Source organism: Scomber scombrus, chromosome 12, assembly GCF_963691925.1.
Source record: "Scomber scombrus chromosome 12, fScoSco1.1, whole genome shotgun sequence".
NCBI lineage: Eukaryota > Metazoa > Chordata > Actinopteri > Scombriformes > Scombridae > Scomber > Scomber scombrus.
In genome coordinates this window covers 6,562,164-6,586,069 of record NC_084981.1, presented here as the reverse complement: position 1 = coordinate 6,586,069, position 23,906 = coordinate 6,562,164, and the positions used below count along the sequence as shown (strand labels likewise).

General features: G+C 40.8%; 1 protein-coding gene across 1 annotated transcript in view; it reads right to left on the bottom strand.

Annotated features, from left to right (window-relative positions):
• The window catches only part of LOC133991582 (adhesion G protein-coupled receptor A3), a 159,437-nt gene extending 136,152 nt beyond the window's left edge, over positions 1-23,285 (bottom strand). Inside the window, exons 1-2 of the mRNA XM_062430038.1 lie at positions 23,068-23,285; positions 7,271-7,342 (exon numbers count right to left, since the gene is read on the bottom strand). Of these exons, the coding sequence (XP_062286022.1) occupies positions 7,271-7,342; positions 23,068-23,285 (290 nt within the window). The remainder of the gene's footprint in view (positions 1-7,270; positions 7,343-23,067) is intronic.
• Positions 23,286-23,906: the final 621 nt, after the last annotated feature.

The window sequence follows — 23,906 nt, the reverse complement described above, 5'->3', positions numbered from 1 at the left end:
CACACACACATACACATACACACATGCTGTACTTTATATAATAATATACACATGTGCTCATTCACACCAACTAAATCGTGCTTTCTGTTATATTGAATGCTTGAAAGTGGAAAGAGCTAAACAGGCTGACAGTTAAAGACGGAGGCAGAGGCATATGCACAAGGATTTAGGTTTGGTTTCAGAAGTGGGGGGGTCACAATGCAGTAGGGGGACTTTAACCCTGCAACATATTTTTATATCCAGTTAGCAAATACATTATTTATATACATTAACCTTAAATGCACTCTTAATCAGATTTAGTTTCATTGGTAAAAAATACCCTTTACTGCCTCATCTTTAACTGATCATTAATACTAGTATCTTTTTTTAAAGAAGACTACATGTATCTAAATATACTGTAGCTCAAAATTATTTTTTGGCACTGAAAACATGAGATTTTTTTAAAGTCCTGTCTGCAGGTCTTCCTCTCAAACCGTGTGTGGCCACAGTATAGTGGGTGTATTATAGGAGCTGGACACTGGACTAAAATTCAATCAAATGAGCCAAAAAAAATGTCAAGCTTCCAGGTTTGCTTCTATACCATGTCATCCACTGACTATACAGTAGAGTTTCCTCTGCTGGCCACACAAGTTTCTTTCCAGCCCACAGACTTTACATTGGGATGATGTCACAAACTTAAAAAGGCTTGAGGAAAGTTTTAGAAATTATACTTTAGAAGATTCTTTATAAAAGAGTAGCATCTTACCTTATTTACAGTCTGGATTTATAGATGTCTGTTTTATAATTGTTGTCTATGGGAAAAATTCTATTTGGGGATTTTTTTTCCCAGGTGCAATACTGCAAGTGGCCAGTAGGAAAAATTGGCAGCAAGATTTGAGCAGCGGCACCATATCCAGCTCTCTTGATACATCTATTCACAATACCACCCACAAACAGAGAATGACCACCTGTACACAGCCTGAGACAGTAACTAAACACCTCCTGAATATCTTGTGTTTGCTGACCTCTCATGTATACTACAGTGGACCAGGGTGTGTCAGTGCACTGTGTCATCACTGCTGGGTTGGAGTACAGGTGCAACAGACCACACTTGTGTCAACAGCTGAAACAGATGTGAAACTTTACACCAGATAGGTCAGAGAAAAAAACGCTTATTTAGTCTGGTGTTAAGTTTTGGCCACAGCTATGAACACAACCCTGATGTATCACACAGAAAACCAAGCCAGAACGCTATATAGCAGGAAAGTCACTATCAGTCAACCACTCACAAAAAGGAAGTCATGTGATTCATTGTTTGTGTAAAAATATGAATGTTATCTACTTTAAGATTAGTGCTGTGATGGCAGGGTAATCCTCAACGAAGATGGATGCACTTCAAACGTTGATACAGAATAGAATTGTGAACTGTGAATGGGCCTGTTCATGAAATTACGGCCTTTGAATATACAGTACATTATATTAGAAGCTTTCTCGTTTTCTTCGCGACAAATGCAAATGAAAAAGCATGCGACAAATCCCCTTCTGTTACCTCTCATCCTCCTCGTAACAACTCTAACTGGCTCCGTTATTAACTTGACTAAGTATATTGGCACCGGCTCCCGATGCTAATGTGGAATCTATTTATGAAAACCATTTATTCACATGTTAAATATTCATGGGTCAGTTTTGCAGATGCTTTGAGGGAAGGCTTGGTCACACACACGAACACACACACACACACACATATAAACACAAACACACATTACAGCAAACACCTACAGAAGACAGATAACCACCTACGCGATAGCAAATAAATATGTGTTGAAAGCTCACTGAGGAGAAGGGGAAAAGGCGGACAGTCAGACAGTTCAGTCCAATTAAACCGGCTGAATGTGCACACATTGTGACAGGCTCTTAGGTACTGCTGCCAGAGCATCAAACAGCAACGGACTCCTCTATGTGTGTTTGCATTTTGGAAATATTACATATAGTAAAGCACTAAAAGGACCTGTGGGCATGAAATTAATTATTCAGCCTTCTTGGCAAGACACACACCGCACAATCAAATAACCTATTTGAGACAGTCAACACTCATCAATGTAAAGCTGCTAATATTTTGCATAAATACTGAGGGTACTTTTATAGATTGTATTTAAAATCGCACAGAAAATATGTGTCTTTGCCACTTAAAACATCTCCACAGTCGGAATCTATCCTCAAACAGTGCTGGAGTGCAATTTATTCCTACTGGGTGATATCTGCTGTGATTTTCTCAGATTTCACTTCTGCCTTTAAAAGAAAGAGAAGGGGGGGGGGAAGTAGTTACTTATGTAAAGACACCTTAAAATTAAAACAGTCTTATAAAAACCAAGTGAAGCAATTTAACAGCAGACGGAGGGGAAAAACTCTAAGTGACCCTGAACTGTAAAAGAAGATACTTTCTTCGTTAACAGCTCAGCGACTGTATCCAATTTTGGAACCGCTGCTCTCATCAGTGCGAGATATTTCTATCAGAACAAAGCGATAAGCTCAAGGACAGTGCAGAGAAAACTCTTCTAAGAGATGCTTTTGATGCGAGCCCTCTTGCTCCCTTTGCTATTTTTTAAATATCATAACAGAACACAACAAGAAACAACTCCCAACGCTCTGATGCTGTGAATAAATATTGTAAATGTTTCTATTAAATCATCATATCAGCTTACAGCATCCATCTGCTGCTTTTTTTAATTTATTTATTTATTTCATTAGAGGAGACAGCCTGTAATTAATAACACAGGAGGAAGCAGAAGAAGAAGAATTCGTCTCCTGTGTTTTTTGGTCAGTAAATCGGTGGCGGCGTTCACATGTTTCGCCTCAACTGTGACCCGGCAACGGTCTCCTGTAAAATAACAATAACACCATTCATATTTCAAGACCGCACTTTGATCCATTTAAGGCTTCATTTTACTCCGTGTCCTCTCTTAGGTAAACAGAAAGAAAGACAGACGTGCTTTTTTTTTTTTTTTTTTTACGTGATAAGAAAACATTCTGGAAAATGTACAACTGCAATAACACATGCAAATTCACCAGCGGGTTGAGTTTCGGAACTACTCTCCAACAACAACACGCACAAAAGTGGAACCAGCATGTGTTGAAGGAGGAGGAAGTAGAAATATGATTTTGTTTTCATGGATTAGATTGTAAAAAAAAAAAAAAATTTAAACAGGTTTTGGGGAATATATCAGATGATTTAATTAGACCTAATAATATAGAAATGAATTTACACATAGCTTTGTCAATAAAAAGAAATCATCCCTTTGAGCAAAAGTCCAACGTAGCTTAATTTTTTTTTTTAATCAGATATCTCAATTAAGAGCAAATTATTATTTAAAATGAGTACAAGGCAGAAGATTATGGAAAAGTGACCCGTGACATGACATTCTGTTTTAATCAAGTATTATTGACTCCAGTGGGTCAATAATACTCTCATTTTTTTCTGCTGTCCCCACTTATAACCTCTGACCTTTAACCCGATGAGGATAACCTCGGGGTCAGTTTGGTTTAAGATCATATGATCACCGAGCTTTCCATCTGCACTCTGTTCTCGGGACTTTCACCCTGTCATACATTCTTATGCGCGAGCAGCCAGAAGAGGTGTCCTTCAGGGACTCGCCACACCCTCATCAATCACCTCCCAAGGAGACACGTTCATGAAGAAGACTGAATAAACGTCGCTTCCTCGGTGGGAGCGACAGGAGTTGCTAAAACTTTTTAAAGGACGCCTCCTTGCAGATCTGACATCGACGTTCAGAATGAGCAATTGCAGATGCCACTCTGAATTCTGATACTGTCTCTGCCCCCGAGCTGTCCGCGCAGTCTATCCAGCATGCCTCCGAATTCCTCAGGCCAGACAAATAACGTTTGGTCATACAGACAAAAAAATGACTCCCATACTGGCCAATGAAAAACATTTAGGCTGTCTGTTCAGAATACAGCACCTGTCACATCTACTGCCAACATTAAAAATAACCACTACTGTAAAAATGCTTTGGATCTGGAGACTATCATACATAATGTGCTCATAGCCAATAGGAGGATGCTTATTTCAAACCTGGCACTTACATTTGACAACCTGAAAATACCTTTGCCTTATCAATAAAATCAATATATAGATCTGAGCTATAGTTTTTATTTTGTTGTTTAAAGCTATGGTTAAATTGTACAACATTCAAATCAATCTTCTTGTTTGATTGTAGGTCATTTAAAGAAGGTTCTTTATTTATACTGCAGCACCCATTCTGACTATCTATTCTAAAGGATATAGCTATTATAGATATCCTATAAAGCTACAAAAATCATTTATGTAGCTCAATGAAATGTATTTTCAATACAATCTATCTATAAAAAAGGTTATCAGACCTCAGTGTGATATTTGATGCGGTGTTATCAGTGTGAGAACTTAAGATCAAATATGCCAGTATCATCCGTTTCACACAGATTCTTCACAGGAGCTCAAACACTGGAGGATTTCTCTGGTGGGAAACCCATGATGAAGCAGCGGAGCTAGATTCAGTGTCCTGACCAGAGAACAGTGACAGGCTTTGTTCCCACTCTGCTCCCGTGGGACACAGTTTGGCTGATGGTAATGGGCTTGTATCCATATGGGGGGATTCAGGCCATCATCCAACATACAGGAACCCTCCATTAAAAAGGGCACTATCTAGGCTATAGAGGGAAGTTACATTAAAGGCATTTTCCTCAGGGGATTAATAAATTGCTGGCGTTCTTTAGCGCTGGACTTGAATGCCATGATCATTATGATACATTCTTAGGTGGAGCACCTGGTATGCTTTAATAAAAGCCTAAAGGAACCATATTATGCACATTTTCAGGTCTATATATTTAATCTGAGATTCTCCTGGAATATCTTTGCATGATTTTATAGTTTTTTAATCTTATACTGACCCTTTATGCAGTCCCTCTGTCTGAAACAGGCCGCTTCAGCTCCTGTCTATTTAAAGTTTACCTTAACCCTCTCTGTTTTTGTTGGTCAACAAATACATTCGTACATATTTAAGTCAAAATCAGATCTGTAATGTGAGGCAATGCAAACAACACATGGAACGTTTTTTTCATTCTAAAGACCAACCTTAGCAACAAAGGTTTCATGGGCACGTGCAACAAGCTGATGTCAATTCGTCAGAAAGGTAGAAAAAACTGTTGCAAACAAAGTGCTCAAGACAAGCTGAAGCTCCCTTTGACTTGCAGGGACCATTTCTACATATATTAACCTCAAATTTTGGAACACTGACCATGTTTAGCAGAGACATCCAACATCATAATATACTTGTTCAGTTCAAATGAAACACAAAAACACATTCATTAATCTATTAACATCTATTGATTTATTTTGGTTGGGGCAATGATGTCTCAAAATATGAGCAAATAAGCTAAGACTATCTTTATAGCTTGATACAATCAAAGGTAAGCATCAAAATATGTTAAAGTTAAATATATAGGCGGATTTCCCGTAGAGGGATTAAGTCTACCCCAAATCTAAAAATGTTTCTCAATAGATAATTTCACAGAATCTGTGGTTCTGAAATTTTACCCTGATGGTGATGCTACGTGAAAAGTTAAGAGATTGCCTACGTTATTACAATTGGTGAACCAAATGTCACGGCAAGCATTTCACTCAAAACAACAGATGTCAACCTCATAGTAGAAGTAGAGAAAAAGTCAAAGATCACCAAAGTCAGTATTAGAATAAGTTCATCCTATGATCATTTATTTTGGTATTTGTATCAAATTTAATGGCAATCCATCCAATAGTTGTTGAGACATTTTAGTCTGGATCTAACAGACACTGCCATTCAGCAGTGTGTGGCTAAATAGCTCCTCTGGGATCACCGTTTTCCTATTCCTGCCACCAGGTTTGTTTGTTACTTGAGTATGCAAGAAGTACACCGAGTCCACAGCTGCAGCACGAATGGTGCAAACTCATACACATGCGTTATTAAGCCTGTCATTCAGCTGCCAATTCACCACAACCCTCAGATCCAGTCAGTCAGCCAGGCGGGCAGGCAGGAAGTCAGTCGGCTGGGCCAGACGAGGGAACAGCTGGCCGCCACTTTCAACTCGCTGAGGCTACCTGGCCTGGCGTCAACTGCTAGCGACAGATGTATCTTTGCCAAATGCTGCATGTGGCAGTACGGATGGACAGGCTGTACCCAGAAAGCGAGGTGAAGGAAAGGATAGGGCACGCAAACCGCTGCTCCAAGAGGTCAGGCAAGGAAAACCTTTGGCTGAGTGTCCTTAAAAGCCTTGCAGTCATCTCTCCATCAAACCAGTGGAGCTGGAGGGATGAGGGCAGACAAGTTTAATGGCACTAATAAGGCCCGCGGAGACAGGTGACATCATCCTGTAGGTCGACTGGAGACACGGCCACCCAAAAAGGAGTGGGAGAGGTGCCGGATTATTCCACTGACACTGTTTCTATCCGAACTTAACTGTCAAGTAGTCAGTGAGACGGGGCCAACTGACTGACTGTAATAATATTCAAAGCAGTCTCTGATGTAGTGTGTGTGTGTGTGTGTGTGTGTGTGTGTGTGTGTGTGTGTGTGTGTGTGTGTGTGTGTGTGTGTGTGTGTGTGTGTGTGTGTGTGTGTGTGTGTGTGTGTGTGTGTGTGTGCGTGTCGGGGGATTAGTATGTGTGTCCTATGCGCCAGCGAGTGTGCGTGCATACATCTGGGGATGATTGACTGAAAGGAGAGAGTTATCAAGCCGTTCCCCTCGGTGTGATTTCAGCCCCTCACTGATTTCCTCATCATCAGCCAATGTCAGTATCGCTATCAGGTAGAAAAGCGGTGATCAGTGGGCTGGACAGAGGTGAAAGCAATCAATAGTTGACTTGAAGGGGGCCAGCGGGAGGAGCAGGACAGCCATCGTGGAGCTCATCATCAGGCTGCACGCATACAGCACTCTGAGACTTACACATGATGTGGGATTCATGGAGATGGACTCGGCACAGTCAGTCACACTGTCAAAGCTCCCTGATCTTGCACTGCATTAAGCCTTTATATGATGCTATATATTATCCCTTTTAAAGACATTTACCGTGGAAATTGAGGTTAAGAACGAGGGCTGGAGGGGTGAAAACCATTGAGGGGTAAACCTCGACAAGGATATCCTAATTTCCACAATGTGCCCCTTTTACCCCCCCTGTTACAGTGCAACACTTCTCCTGTGATGACAGCTATTAGGACTCTGGGGAGGACAAAACAGCAAAGGAGAGCTTGATTTAAGTACTCACAGTTTTTCCAAGGCAGCCAAGCCATAGAAGGAGCCATTCCTCAGCAGGGAGATCTTGTTGTTGCTCAGGTTCCTGTTCAGGCGCAAAACATATGAAGGGAAGAGGATGAGGTGAGCATTCAGAACAAGTGGAGGTAAGTACATTTGTAAATATCATAAAAAATAGACCTGCGGAAAATTACTTATTCAAATGGCTGATAAATTGTTTATCCTCTGACTGTCAATATGTTGGCGAGAGATAAAGATTTATGTCTGATGAGATTGCGGCTGTAAATTACTCATCCCGACCACGTTTCTATCTTGTTTATGGGCATTTGTAGTTAAGATGGGTAATGATCCAACCCAACCCCCATCCTCTGCTCCCATGTCAAAATATCGGCCTAATAGAAAAGAAACGCAGCTTCAGCACAATTCAATCATCCATTGCTCACATTACAACAGCAAACAAATCAATGGAATGCACCATGGGGAACTTTAAGTGATAAATTAATATTCAGAGGTGTTGCAGCGCCTCCATTTTGATAAATTCAGTGACAACGCTCTGTCGTCAGAATTTCTTCTTTTTCTTTTTGCGTGTAATGTAAAAATGTAAATGTAGATGCTGAAATGTATGTATTTGTTTGGTAAGAATAGAGAAGCAGAGCTTGGACAGGACTTCCTATTGAGTGTGTTACTTGCAGGCACAAATACACACACACAAAAGTTTGTGACATTATTCAGCACACAGGGCCTTGGGACTAGAGCTTTCCCTAAAACCGAAACACACCAAAGCGAAAATACAGACGAGAATACAATTATGTACACACACACACACACACACACACACACACACACACACACACACACACACACACACACACACACACACACACACACACACACACACACACACACACACACACACACACACACACACACACACACACACACACACACACACACACACACACACTTTTAACACTGATACAAATGTTGCTATACTCGTGAAGTCTTTCTATGACTTATTCCTTTACTTACTTAATTGTGAACTGCTGCACTACATTCTTCACCACAACCTTTAACCTAACCCCAACTGTAATGCTACACCCAAACCTAAATTGTAGACATGATAAATGTTAACTTAACCAAGCACTAAAACACACACACACACACACACACACACACAAAGCAGTATATTCAGCACAGTCTGGTGTTATGTTTGGAAAAATCCCACAATGACTTGTTAGACCACATAAGGCCTGTGTTACCTGCTGCTCGAGTGCAAGAGACATTTCCAATGAGGCATCATTCACACAGCTAATAACTTCCACTATGTTGGTCCAGTATAACCCTACCACACTGAGACATGAGCACCTTAGAGCCAGTTACTGCTGGAAACACTGATACAACGGGACAGTGCAGGTAGTGCAGAACACCACATAAGAGTTGAGAGATGTATTGGTGTGGTTACAGGCAAGGGAAACTAGGTTTATTTGTGTCCTTTCGAGCAATTCATAATGCTTCACATTAGGGAAATAATGTATAAAATAAAAGGAATACAGTTTTATTACAGTTATAAATGAATTTATGTTTGAAGGCCCTGAAAACCAACTCTCTGAACTCACTTCTCACTAAGGGTGATGGAGTGCTACATGGATGCACTATTTTCTCTCTAAGTCAGTTGTGGTTACTTCACATGACAGATTTCTGGGTATTCTTGCCTTTGCTCTTCTCATTGGTAGCTCAGTGGGGGAAAAAAAGGAGATGCCACATACCACCAATTAGGATTCAACAACATTTGAATCCAAATGTGATGACAGTTGTGGGTTTGCTGAGTCATGTTGCCAGGCCGCCATCAATCAAACACGATGAAACCACACCCTAAAATTTCTGATGTGATGTTAATGTCATACCGCTGCCAGTTAGAGCGTCTGGGTGCAGTTGGATTTTTAACATTTAATTGGATCATACAAAAAATGGGCATGGATTAGCGAATACAGTGTAATACGGAGCTATAATGCGATATGCAGCTATAGATGGTTGCTGTATAATTTAGGCAAACTGATCTTTTAATAATTAGAACCTACGTTTAAAATTACTTTTCCATTACATACAAAAAAACAACACAGAGTCTTCATCCATGCTAGCGGCTCTGCCAGGCTGTACTTGCTGACATGCTGATCTGTTTAGCGTCTTAGCATGTGATTATTTGCTCAGTGGCACTAAACACAAAGTATTCGTCACCAACCAAAGCAGAAGAAAAGTTTGGGGATCACCAAAGTTATTCAAATTCATCCTAAAGGGGAGACGTGGATATCTGTACCAAACTTGATGGTTATCCATGCAACAGTTTTTGAGATATTTCAATCTGGACCAAAGTGGGGAAATGATTGACTGACTGTGTGACAGACTAAGAGAACATGCTATGTCCAGAGTCATGAAGCTAGCATCGCTAAAACTACATTTTTACCAACTGCCATCCAAATACACACCTCCTAAGGTCAAAATTAGCTAGCATATTAGTCTGCTAGCTACTTTGAGCCACAAGCTAACAGTCAAATGTGTTTTCTTTTACGATAGACTAGGTTTGCTAGCCATCCCAAATCACTTTTGATTGGGTAGATTTATATGTACACAGCTACGTTCAATGTTTTGCAGGAAGAGAAAAGAGGGACATTTGGGGTATTTTTTATTTTTTATTTTATTCCAGTTGCTTTAACAAAGAAACTACTTAAAACTAAACAGTACTCATTAGTATTAGTAGATGCAGTTGCAGTACTGTTTTACAAGTTTTCGTGATACTGACAAGTGTTTCAAAAGAAATTCTTTGAGAAACATTTACAACATTCAAACAATGTTAAAAACTTTTAGGTTGAACCAAGTGTGCTTTAGCCAAAAAGGACTGGTTTATTGCCACTGAAAACGCACACACACACAATTTCATTCAGAGCTGTAAGCCGCAGTACAACAGGGCAAGCGGCTAATGATTTATATTGCGCTTATTCTACAGCCCAGATTCACATCATTTTAAATACACCTTGGATGACGTTTCTGGATTTCATATCTGCTAAAATATTGATTGCTCCAGCCAGCTCTTAAATCATCTGCTGCAGGGCCGCTCTGTCTTTCTGACACTGTGGGTCATGTGACCTGCCGGCTAAAGTCCTTCTTTGCATGTGCGATGTTGCGTATCTCCTGTCAGCATATGACCACACACACACACACACACACACACGCACACTCGCACAAGGTCACATCCCTCCATCACTCTCCTCCACCAGCTTCCCATTTTCTTTTAACAAGGTGGGTTCTTGGAGTGATTGGCTGGGTTTAGAAAGAGATGGAGTAATTGGAATGTGTCACCGGTCTCCTCGGTGACGACAGAGTGCTCGTTATGGCTGCAGGGACCGTATACTCCATTTTAACCCTAGGATTAAGCAGTGGGATCCCACAATGCATTGTGCTGAATGGGCAAATTGCTGGCCAGACTGCTAGAGGAGCAGATCAGAAGTGTGGGCATTGAAAATGTCACGACTCACATACTGCAATGGCATATGCAAACTAGTCATAAACTAAAAAAAAGAGCTAAATCTGGTCACAAGAATGTATGGAAATTGTGTATTTTTCTGGACAAAACCAACAAGAAAAAATGCTCGGGAACATTTTTGAACAAAGAGTAAATTTTGCATTTCTCCCTCTCTCGTATTTTGTTTCTACCTCCCTACAACTTACCTAATTAAAGAAGCTCACTTGTGCATATTCTGTGGGGAAAGTACCTATCTCTCCACAGACTGTTAACAGTTGTCTTGGCAGGAAAAGCGGGACTGAAGAAAGGAAGTCCCCTCTCAGCCAAAGGCCAGGATGGACACACACTCAGCAAATTCATGTCAACATCCAAGATTGTATTTACATCTGGGCCTCCCTCGAAATGCAACTTCTGAGAAAAATCACGTCTCAGTTATTTTCAAGATTGAAATATTTTTGCACGGAGTGAGTGAGAAAGTATTTGAATACGTCAAAGGTGCCACTAATAAGCACATGAGGGCAACACATTGGATATAATGCTGAAAGACTGAGGCCACGTGTTCCAAAAAGTAGTTACATATGTAATTACAATGTTATTTGTTTCAATATAACACATTTGGACGAGGGACAAAGTGGTCATTCCTTAAAGACCCTGCACATTCCAAGTATTTTCAGCTATTTTGGCTGACATCTCTGCCTAGGTTGAAGGTAGGCAAAAGTATGCTAGGGTGTATGAGAGATCACCTGATTCCTATACAATACAGTGTGTAGTTACTAAGCAGCAAAGTGAAGAATGAATCAGTTAAAGCCTGATACTTGATGAATTGTTAAAAAGTGGCTCTTATATAACCTTGAATTGAGAACTATAGTAAACTGATGAATGCCTACAGGAGAGACTACCATATGAATGAGTCATTATGTAATGTTTAGCTCGTAGATTCTCTGTGAATCAACATCCTGACCCCTTTCTTCATGAGTCATCAGCAGAACACTATCATAATACTAAGACTGTTGAAAAAACCTGTAGTTCATTTGCTCAGGTATCAGTGGATAAATCGGTATATTTGTTGCATTATCCTCTTCATTTGGTTTCTTTTCACACAGAACAAATTCAAGTGAACCAAAAAGCATCACTAACAGCAAAGTGAGAATGTTCACTCTGCTTATCCGTCACATAGTAAGGGTCCTGAAGAACATCCTCTGCACAAATATCAGTCAAGTTGTTAAAGTCCAGGTCGGACCTTGATTGATTCTCCAGCTAGCCGCTAGCAGCTATTGATTTTGCTCATATGCGTCCCAGCATGCAAGGCGCAGCTGGCAACAGGAGCCGTTTAGCTCAAGCTTGTAGACTATGACTTGAAGTTGGATTAGAGTAACGTCAGATCTTGTTTCCCACCGCCAATAAACCACTCAAGAATTTGTATGCAACCAGACCTCAACCACTTCCTTTAAGTAGTCTTGGTGTTTTGGTCCACACCCAACTCTCGTTGTTGTTCAGATTTGCCGAAATGAATCACACCAAGGGGGAAAACATGAATCAGAGCCCAGAGCAGGTTTGGAAATAGCCTAACCTCAGGTATACTAGCAGCGTGGTCTCCTAGGCAGTAAATGTTCCAGCTGGGAACAGGTAATGTTCTGATTTAAGCTATAACCTCACATAAAATAGTTAGCTAATAACACGGAAATACGCAAGGTTGTAGGTAGTAAGCTAGTTAGCATGGCATGCTAACATTTGCTACTTATATTTAAACCACATTCCACTACTTGCACTTTTCCTCTTGTGTTTTTGGTTTTAGACAGGTGATTAAAAAAAGACAAAAAAAACCCAAATCAATCATAATACCTAAGCTGTGTGGGAATGGACCGTAAGATTTACAGGGAGCCATTTAGGGATTCCAAAGTGAGTACGGAACAATTCATATGGATTTTTATTGTTGTTGATCCAGACATCAATATCCTGCTGGGTCTCTGTCAGTTTGGATTCATCTTGACACAAAGCTCTCTGAAAGCAGAAAATTATAGCAGATATAAGCCAGCATGGAGTCAACTGGACATGGTGAGAAAGTACTTGGAAGACTTAACGGGTCAATTTCACAATATTTCACACACAGATTTATTGAAAAATAACCAAAGCCCTCATAATAGTTTCAGTTTTGCTGGCCAAGTAAAGTTTATTCTTTTATTTCCAGGGCCTCGCTTTCAACGTAAACACATTAAGCTCTGAAAAACCTCAGCAGCTCCTTTTAAAGCCACATATGGATTTGTGTGATGGAGTGAAGGTAGTCAACACCGAGTGCTGTCGCTGTGTTTTGTCCTACGCTTCCCTTCTGTTCCCCCAGACCGCTAAACCTCCCTCTGCGGACGGACGTCCCACTCAGGGACAGGCAGCCTCTGTTTGTGCAAACTCAAGCGTGTCCTGTGCTGTGCTATGCTGTGTGTGTACGTCTGTGTTTGTGTGTGTGTGTGTGTGTGTGTGTGTGTGTGTGTGTGTGTGTGTGTGTGTGTGTGTGTGTGTGTGTGTGTGTGTGTGTGTGTGTGTGTGTGTGTGTGTGTGCATCTGCTTGCCGACCCCTACATGCCTATCTCAGGCCTCTGCGTAACGTCCAGGAAATCACAGGAAAAACAGAATTGAACATTATGTAAACAGCCCATGACAAACTTCTGGAGTGTCGGTCCAACTCTCTATTTACGTTATCAATTATGTTCTCTGCGGATAAGCTGCTTTCAATGAGGGAGGAGTGGACGGATTGAGTATTGTCTCTGTGGGCTGCAGCACAGCAAATGGTCTATGTCATTGCTTACTGTGTTCCAGCGCCAGCCACAGCCAGACATTGTTTAATACCCATATAAGACATCTGACCACGAGCTCACATCTAGTAAATGCCGCATTCACATTTCTAGATGCCATAGAGGGTTTTCTATTGTGTGCAAATGTGACATTTTTATGAGCTCAAAATTGCACATGTTTAAGTAATATATCACTCACTTTTTATAATCCGTAATGTCAAATAAACATTTCAAAAAGTCAAACTTTGGTTGGATGGAAAAGTTTTTTGGAGTATTATATAGTAAAATACTAATAACAATAACAACAAGAATACTGTAATTCCAAGATAGCACTTTGCCTCAGTCCTCATAGACAATAGTGTCAAGTTAAGTGATTGAACACAGCAAGTGAGATCCAAGTCAGTTCTTTGCTAAAACAGGAGCTCTGGCTTTCCTTCTCCCTCCACGCCACAGCTGGGATATTTCAGTGAGGTTCAACTAAAAAGTCACCGCTCTAGAAACTAGCCTGGCTGCCATGCACCAGAGACATCCGACTGTATTATTATAGGAGAGCAGAAACAAAAATAGCGTCAACAGACGCCATCCAACACACCAATCACAAGGACCAAGTGGAGTAAAGATCACAATGTGAACTATTACAAACATTTGGATCTGCTGGCCTCAAGGTTTCTAGCCACTTTTCTTCAAACAGCCAAACCCTGTTATTCTAGAAGATAGAGTTACTAGGCACAGCTAACCAAAATAACATATTTCATATCATCTAACATTGACCTTGGATGGGAAACAGACATTGCTTGAGGGGTTACCTACAGATGTACATATTAACAGAGCTTCACATACTCTAGTCTCTAGGCGACAGTGAAGCACATCTGCCTAGGACGTAGCCCTTTACAACACAGACTGCACCATGAGGGAAAAATCACACATTGTTTGTTCAAGTGTTGGAAGTGAATAAATGTGCCAATGGGGGGAGGTATTTTCCCTTGCTTTTCAAGAATTAACTTCAGTCAGGTGTCTTTTTTTTGACAGATTTGCCTCCTTCTGGTTTGTTTCTGGATGCTGACACTTGTTTCTGGCTTACTTTTCATATTGTTTCTGGCTAGATATTTAGACTAAATGTTAAAACTAGGGATTTAAACGTTTTGACTGCTTTAAAGATTAGAGGCTCTACCAACCACTGCACTACATTTTACATTTTATTGCTGCCCAATATCTTTGCTGCACAAGAGGAGCTCTTCTTTTCTTCTTACATCACTTTCCTGACTAAAAGTAAACAGACCTATGGGAAATGTCTGTCCAGTCTCTTCAGTCTGTGTGCAAATAACTGGAGGTGGTGGGTTGGGTGGATGGCTAGATAATTAGTTGGCAAAAGGTTGCAAAAGCAGCAGGAGAGCACTGTTTGTGACCACCAACCACACATCCTCAATGTTACATTGGGTGTTGTAACAAGAGACTTTGCGTCACATTGGGACTTCTTTACCACATTTTACTATTTTAACCCAAACCATGATCATTCCCTAATCATACCTGAGAGGTCTTTTTGTTTCTAAACCTAACCAACATGTTAAATTACATGCAAAAAAAAATTGGCGTAACACCTGCATGCAAAATCGTACTTTGGTATATGCACTGCATGCCGGGTTGGAAATGTAGTCTTTAATTAACTTGGGTTCAATTAGCTGGTTCCATTTTTTATATGGTTCTTTGCTAATATTTTACAAGAAAAGAGATGCATTCAATACATTTGTCTGTCCATTTGTTGAGAAACATTTAATATATTTACCTGAGAAAGACATGTAGTTGGTCGAAACTTTGCTAAGTAAAACTAAAGGAGGCTCTGATTTAGTGTGCAGGTACTGTTTGCATTGTAATTTAATTGACTTAATATCTAGCACCTATCCCATTGAGGTTTTGTTGACCACTTGTTGATTTATTCTGATTGAATAAAACATTTTGTTTATTTACAAGAAAACTCCACAGGGCAGCTTTAATGTGTTTTGTACTGAGCCTAGGATCCTCTTTGGGTATAGAGGCGCACCACTCTGAAGCATCTCTGTATTACTGATATTGGTCTGTGATTTATTTGCAGACAACAAGACCATAATATCCTTTTTAGTTTTAGTTATTTTTCATTTTAGTTACTTAAAATATTGAAAGCTAAAACGTAAGGGATTTGATGATGGGTTCCATATGATTTGATAAAACGCTACCAAACCCCACCTCTAGTCTTGAATTTGTTGGAGTAATTAAAGCACCAGATTTAATTTGACAAAGAAATGTACAGGATCTGTTTAAAATGCTTTGTGTAGCATATTTTTGGCAATGTCTTTATGGAAACCACTATCCTAAATGACTATTTGGCTAGACGCCTAAGTGATCTGAAAGTATTCAGCACACCACTAAATACAACGTGATATAACCGCATAACATCAATGACTTGCATTGATTGAGCTGAGAAACATGTGGATGAGGTGAGCTGGTGTTCAGAGTGACAAATATACAAGCTGACACGTGTCAAGAGGTCTACATATACACATACACCCACACACAGTGACTCCCTGATTCAGACGCAGTACGTAGGTCTACGCACACACAGACGGGAAAGTGCGCACACACACACATCGCTGATAAGGCCCTGCCATGGCTCCTGTGAGACAAGCGGGAGAGCTAATATGCTTCCCACTGCGATCACTCTGCAACAGAAGCAACACGCAGAAGGGTTTTAATTACCTTGTTTTACAATAAGTCAAAAAAAAAAATAGGGAAAAGACAACACGATTCTAAGCTGGCCTCCTCTGCTCTTCCGAAATTTATGACCCTTTAAGTAACTTCAGTATTTACTCAGCAGTGCAGGGAGGAGGCAGGGATAGCAGAGCCCAGAAGTATCCTTGGCAGACACTGTATTTATCTTTACCTAATATTTTTAGATGGTAAGACTGGCTTTCGACACATTCTTGGGTTTTTCAAGGCTATAGCACAATTTACAGGCTCCTCTCTCTCCCCCAGCGGTCATGAACTCTTGATCAGTGAATCATTACTGTCTACAGCAAAACTGATCATCTGTTTCTTTAAGGTACACCACATGAACGGTAGTTACAGAGCTTTTCAGACAGCCAGTCTGAGTACCGGTGGACCTGCACAAGCCCTGAGTGATATCAATACAAATCCACAGAGACACTGGAGGAAACCTTGACAAAAAAACTGACCCCTTTGCTGGTAAAGAGCTATTAATCAAAAGCTGCTCATTAAAAGGTATTACTCAATAGCCCCCTTTTAGGGAAACTGGCAGATTCTAGCATGTAGCTGCAACCTGGTTTTATAACCTGCATACAAATAACACAATTTATACTTTCAAATTGTATCCAGACCAATTTAATGCCGAACTTCTGACCTTTCTACATCTCACTTAATGCCGTTAGTTAGTTTAAGGCACAAAAAACCCGACATGAGGCTAAAAATCTCCAGTTAAGATGCTCAATGATGCCCAGTTAAGATAATGGTCTCAAACAGTGCTCTTGAACATTTTGCCAACAATTTATCTAGCCATCCACAACCTGTCTCCTCCTAATAAGCTAAAACTCACCTTATAAAATAAAAAGTCACATTATATTGACATCACTTCCCTGAGATGTGTTGGAGTATCACCTGCACGCAAAATCAGACTTTGGCGTATGCACTGCACGCAATTTAAAAGTGTACGGTCGTGTTATTTGAACACAAATTGAAGAGAACAGGCTGGCAGCAATAGTCCGGATCAGCCTTGACCTCACGGTTTCTTGAGCACACATTTAACACAAGGGCAAATGTTCTTGGCTTTAGCTATCGCAGAGGGGAAAAGTGCTGGGGGGGATCTAAAAGTATTACGTCCCCTGGGGCTTAGACGACTGATACTGGAGAGTGCACTCATCTAAAGATGAACCTTTTGCTTTTTTTAAATCTTCCATATCAGCAGAGATAAAGCGCGAGAGAAGCCAACAGCGAGACAGAAAGAGAAAAGAGAAGACTGGCATGACTCCTCGCAGCTTGTGATGTTAGATACAACCTTTTTTTATCAGGGTCATTTGGTCATATCTCTTTAGATTAACAGCCAGCTTTCTATGCATGCGTGTGTGTGTGTATGTGTGTGACATATCATTGAGGGCATTTTTACATCCTAAACGTCTTGGTCCTGTTCACACTGGCAGGGTTTGTCAGTGTGGTAATGCACAGGAGAATATGGACGGGCTATGTGTGCATGTCAATGAAATATTCATGCAGAAGTACTCAGAACTCTGAAGAGGGTAGAGCACAAACAGCACCTCGGCAGACGAGAAAAAAGCCCCCGAGGAGTAACAGCGAGAGAAAATGAGAGAAGGGGAGAAAAGAATATACAGAATTATATTTATAGAATACAACAAATGAGACGGGAGAATGCAGAGAGACGTTTTAGGGAAAAGAAACAAGGAAATGAGCTGTGTTCTGACATGTTTGTTCACAAGGATTCACACTGATCGATACTGACCTCTGACTCCTTTGATTATTCTATTGAATCAGATATCTCAAACTGTCCGCCCACGGTGCAGCAGCCTATTATTTAAAACCCACCAGCTACTTTACAGCCGAGCAGTTGCTTCCTGTCGCGTCTCCTGTGTCCTCCCCCAACGCTGTCATGATGAGTGACACGTTCTTATAGTGGTTTGGAGCCAGCTACGGCCTCGTCCTGATCGCTTCCCCCCCAGACACCGCAAAACAGCCCCTCCTGTCTGTCTCTGAAAGCCTGATGATGATGATGAGGGCCCACAGAGCAGGCTACTTTATGCCAAACACCTCCAGATTTTGGCTCCGGCCCAGACTGAATGCCCTCGTTTTCTCCCTCCCTCCCTAACAGGAGACGACCGGGCTTTGGAGGAGCTTAGCCTGTTTCCATCAGAGAACATGCACAAATCCACAAGATCACTTTCAGCAGCTCAAAGTACAGTAGATCACAGACAATGCATCTCTACTGCAGCACTGCAGCAGTAAAGTCTATTTAAGAATGGCTTTCCAAAAAGCTTTTTTTTTTTTAAATGTATCTCACACTGCATTTCTTTTTATGAATTGTAACAAACTGTAATGATCACAAACCATTACAGTAATATTAAAATAGCTAGTATTATGTTTTAGGCTGTTTACTATTGTTAAACAAAAAAAGTGTTAATTTTTTTAGTACAAAATAAAACAAAAACTAAACTTGGAGAAAAATAATGCTGAAATGTATACAATGTTTTGTCCACATATAAAAACTACATAGATAAATAGACAAAATTAACTTTTTTTTTTTTAAATACAAAGTTCTATGCATCTGTGGGAAGGCACATTGTATGCTCTTGATTAGTAAAACAAATCCTCAGCGGTTGATTTAGCTGCTTGACATGCTGCACTAATACACAGCATCTTGAATTTCAGCAATTATTCAGCATTATGTCTCTACCAGTAATTTTAGCTAATTTGGCAAAAAATAACCACAGTCCAACTAATAATTTGTCAAGGAGCATCAGCGACAAAACAGCTGCATTCAACCACAAAAACAAGCAGACCATTACACAGACATTTACAAAAAAGGTAAGCTAGCAGAAATGTAACGTTAAACCTGCAATATCTCTGTTTTTGGCCAATTGAGTACGAGCATAATATGACATATTCTTCTCTACACAAGCAGACACAAATTACATTATAATTCATTTAGAGTTGTGTTACTGTATTCACCCTCATTCAAGCTGTTTTTGGTTTCTTTGCAGATTTCTGCTATGACTGAAAACAACGATGTGAAAGTGAACCAACACTATAAAGCTGGGAGCCAGTAAACTAAAACCGTGAGCTTAAAAACACTATAAAGCTTATAGAACTGCTGAGTCAGGTGATATTTCTGTGTGAATCCATTCACGTTATACTTCAAATTTACAAATCCACTGTTAATAAAAAAAAATATATTGATGCCAGGTTGACATGACTTTCAACTGACTATCTTTCTTTTTTAGAGGCTGGTGGTAGGAATGAGTGCAAGATTGATGTACGCTAGCAACAATCTAAATCTTCCCCTTGATGTTTACTAAGAGATTACTGTAATAAATCTAAAATACAATGTATTTAGTTGACTAAGATTAGAAACTGACTAAAGCTAATATACAATTTCATCAAAAGAAAGAGTGAAACTTAATCAAAATCGGGTGCTTGAATAAACATTGCAGTTTCTAGCATTAAATGGATTTTGATAGCAACACAGAAGAGTACAACATTGAGTCCTAGAAAGTTCAAGTTTGGGACATGTAAACAACTGCTAAGACAATATTTGAAAGTCAATTGAAACCACACACACACACACACATTGGGCAATGCTCAGCAGGTAAAAAGAAAGAGTCAGAATAATATGCAAATTGCTATGTGACCCAGGTCTAGTGGCAACACAACAGCTCAGTAAGAGGGAAAACACCAGCAGCAGCAGCAGCAGCAGCACTACAAACTTTATGGCTTTGCAGTTATGTAAGCGCACAGTGTGTATCTCTTTGCATGCAATTTCCAACAGTGAGGAGACTCTGAGGCTCCGTTACAATCAGCTGTGACTGAGCAACAAGCAGTCACATCATCTCAATCAGCATCGGTCCTGGAGATCAAGTGACATTTTCACCAAACGCTTCCCATCCCCCAGCTTCACCAGCATCCTCTCTTGTCACTCCCTCTATTCCTCTAATGGCTCGTTCGCTGCCTCTCCGTGTCTATCTTCCATCTTCACTCCATCCTCTTGTCTCTTGCGCAATCTGCCTCTCCTCTCCTCTCCTCTCCTCTCTCCCCCCTGGACGTCCTGCCTGAGACAGGTGTCAGCTACGATCTCTGCTGCTCCTTTGGGGCGGAGAGAGACTGCGTCCGTGCTGCTCGGCGGAGTTGAAACGATTACACAGGATAGGTCTCAAGGTCAAAAGGAGCTGTCAGGCCTAGCTCCAAACTCCTTAACTCCCGCTGCCCCCCCCCCCCCGTCCCACCCATCATGGAAGATAAGGAAAACAGGCTGAGGTGTTAAATCGAGGGTGTTCTGCTGCACAGAGACTTCCTGACACACTCGTGCGTACGGTTCATTTTCATCCCTCTCTCATTTATGCTAATGTTCTTTCATTTGCTTGTTAAGTTGTTTTTCTTCAGCATTTGCAAGGCGCTGCATTATTCCTCATAAACATTTTATAGATACAATCATAAAAAAAAAGGCAAAAAGAAAAGCAACAAATCTGCGCCTTTAATTAGAGCTGGCGTTTGAATCTGGGTTAGTGTACTTGAACGTGACACGCTGTACTCGAGTCGTCATTGAGGAAACGGCTCTGCCAGGAGCTCATTGTCCACGTAGGTGGTGAGATGAGGAGGAAAATGAGGGGAGACTTTGAGAGATTTTGTTGGTCGGTCTACGGGGGGGGGGAGAGATCGGTATGTGCAAGCTTCCCTTGATATATCTGTTTATTTGCACAGCACATCTAAACAAAAGAGCGAGCAGGGAGGCCGTTTCAGCCTGACAAAGGTCACACTTCCTAACGCAGGAAAACTGCTTCCTGGCCCGGCTCGAGCTCCGCTGTAGGATTCAGTTCACCGAGCAGTAAGACTGAGTGAGGAATGGTCTAATCATAGCACAGCTTACACACCACCTAAACTTCCTCAGCTAGAGAAAAGATGTCATTCTGAGAAAGAGAGAGAGAGATGCTTCAAGCTGCATCCAGTTAGTTTGATACTTAGCAAATACTTTAAAAGAAAAGGGCAAGTGTTAGGGTTATTTATCTATGTCGACCACTTAAAAATCAAACTTCATTAGAGCCCGCGAGCTGCAAAGCAACGCCGCTTTGACAAATGCTGAAAACAAAACAAAGCCTTTAACCATTCTCCACTTAAAGGAACAAAAGCAACCCTGCCTACAACAGAAGCAAACACCACTCCAGATAAATTGCAGTAAGCAAAGTGCTACCATTAATCAGCTGTGCTCGTAGTTCAGAATGAGCGGTTGGCTGTAACTTGTCAAGGGCCTTTACATTTAGTATTTGCTTTTACACTCTGAAGGCACACCTCAAGTTTCCGGGAATAAAACAGTCTATTAATCTAGCAGTCAATCTGCGCACCTGCGGAGAAAGAGAGAGAGATAGAGAGAGAGAGAGATAGAGAAGAGAGAAGGAGGGCGTATGGGGAGAGTTATCAACCCCTCGAGTGTTTGAAGTGCTATTTCATCTACAAGAGAGCACAGATGAATACTAAGGGAGGTTTCTCAAAAGTCCCAGACGAAAGCGCAACACCTATGTTTGAATAACTTTGAATGCAATGCAAATAACATCCCTAAAGAACGCAGGGGAATGTAAAAGATTTATGTAGATGTGACAAGTGTAACAATACTTAGAGAGAAGACAGATGAGGCTTCTATGTGTCTTTACACAAGGACAGCGGTTACCAAAAGTGGGTTTGTGGGGACCACACAGGCTCCAAAATCACATTGAGGAATCACTTTAAAAGGATGAATGATGTGGTTACACGTTTTAGTCCTCTTACTGTACAGTATAGACAGCAATATATAATTATGGGACATTAAATGTGTGTGTGTGGTATAATGAAATTCTGTTTGATGGTACTTGGTTTTTAAAAAGCATGTAAACCCGTATTTAGCCTGCTGCCAAGTGCTGAAACAAATGATTATTCAGTCAACGGAAAATGAATGGCCGACAACTCTAATAATTCCTAAATGCATTCATCAAACTGAATGTGGAGCACTCTCTTACTTCCTACTTCTCAAACATGAGAATTTGCAGCCTTTTTCTGTCTTATATGATTGTAAATTAATTATATTTTACAGACTGTCGGTCAGACAAAACATGCAATTTCAAGAAGTCACTTTGAGTAGAGGAAACGTGTGATCAGCATATCTGACTATTCTTTTTTTGTATTCATGTTTCTGGTGTTTTACAGTCTAAAAAGTCTGTGAAATTGTATTAAAAACTAGTCAGATGAACAGAATAATGCATAAATGAAATAATGATTAGTTGCAGCAAGACAAGTTTAATTAAACTGATATAATTGCCACAGAAACGTACAGTGTGTCTGTGCTATAAAGCCATTGTAGGGGTAAGTGAGGTGACTTCAGTGACCTTATGGCGCTATACAAATCGTTTACAGTATCTGTCCTTATCTAGGGAATATAATCACCTATAAGCTTCAGTGTATTGATTTTATTCATTTTTGATGTGTGTCATCCTTCTAAAACATATTTCATCCAGACTCACTGATTAATCTTGTCAAAGCGGTTTAACCTTGTGGAATCAATTTATAACACTTAAAGCTCTTGCTCATGTGTTACTCATCCTTAAACTGGGATTTATGGATCTCCAGGGGCCCTTTAGAAAACTCCAGGTCCACCCACAAGAAAACAACCCAATTTGAGTATGTGAGTCAATAGATAATGAAAAGATGGCTGGGGTCAACACATTAGCCCCCTCATTAGAAGGCGTGAAACAGCTGATGGAGCTTACTTACAGGGAAACGGTTCTGTTGGGGAGGAAACTTGGCTGCAGGGTGTCCATCAAATCCATATCATCACATACAACTTTGATTCGGACGTGCTGCCTGCTCAGCTCTTTGGACCTCTCAGCCGAACAGTGACAGCTGTCAACGATCAGGTCCGGACAGTTTCTGTTGCTCAGGCTGGAGTGCCACAGCCCGACCATTACGCACAGTAAACTCAACGCCTTCATGGTGGATTGTGACTTTTTTTTGGTTTGTTTTTACGCACGCTACCTCTCAAGTTATGTCCTCCCAGCCTCTGTGACAAATCGGGACCATTTCACATTGCCTCCAGGCGCGTTAAAGTACAGTCTGTAATCGAGCTGCAGCGCAGATCTCACGCCGTGTCGATCACCTGCTGCGTTTACACGAGCTGTTAAACTTTTTTCCGAGCTACTTTAACTTTTAATAAACACACAAGAAAAGAGGAAAGTCGGAGTTGTAAAAGACGTTATCACTGCCATTCCGTGCGGTTATAAATCCTCCACATCGTCTCCTCTGCTGTTACACACGTTTAGAAAACTTTCACCGGCGCGCTTTAAAAGTCCGGATAAACTTTACTGCGCCACATCCTTTTCCGAAGGGGCAGCTTTAATAAAAAAAATTATAAATTAAAAAGTGCGTTTAAGATGAAAAGTCGTCCCTTTTTTAATCCATAAAAGATATCCTGTCGTGTCTGATCCACCACATGCCGTGTTGTCATTCACTCTCATCATCCACTTCTTGCGTCCTTGGACTTGTTGCGCATGCAGTGTCCAGAAAGTCCCTCCCCGCTGAGTGCTGACAGGCTCCACCGTGGGCTTCCAAACATT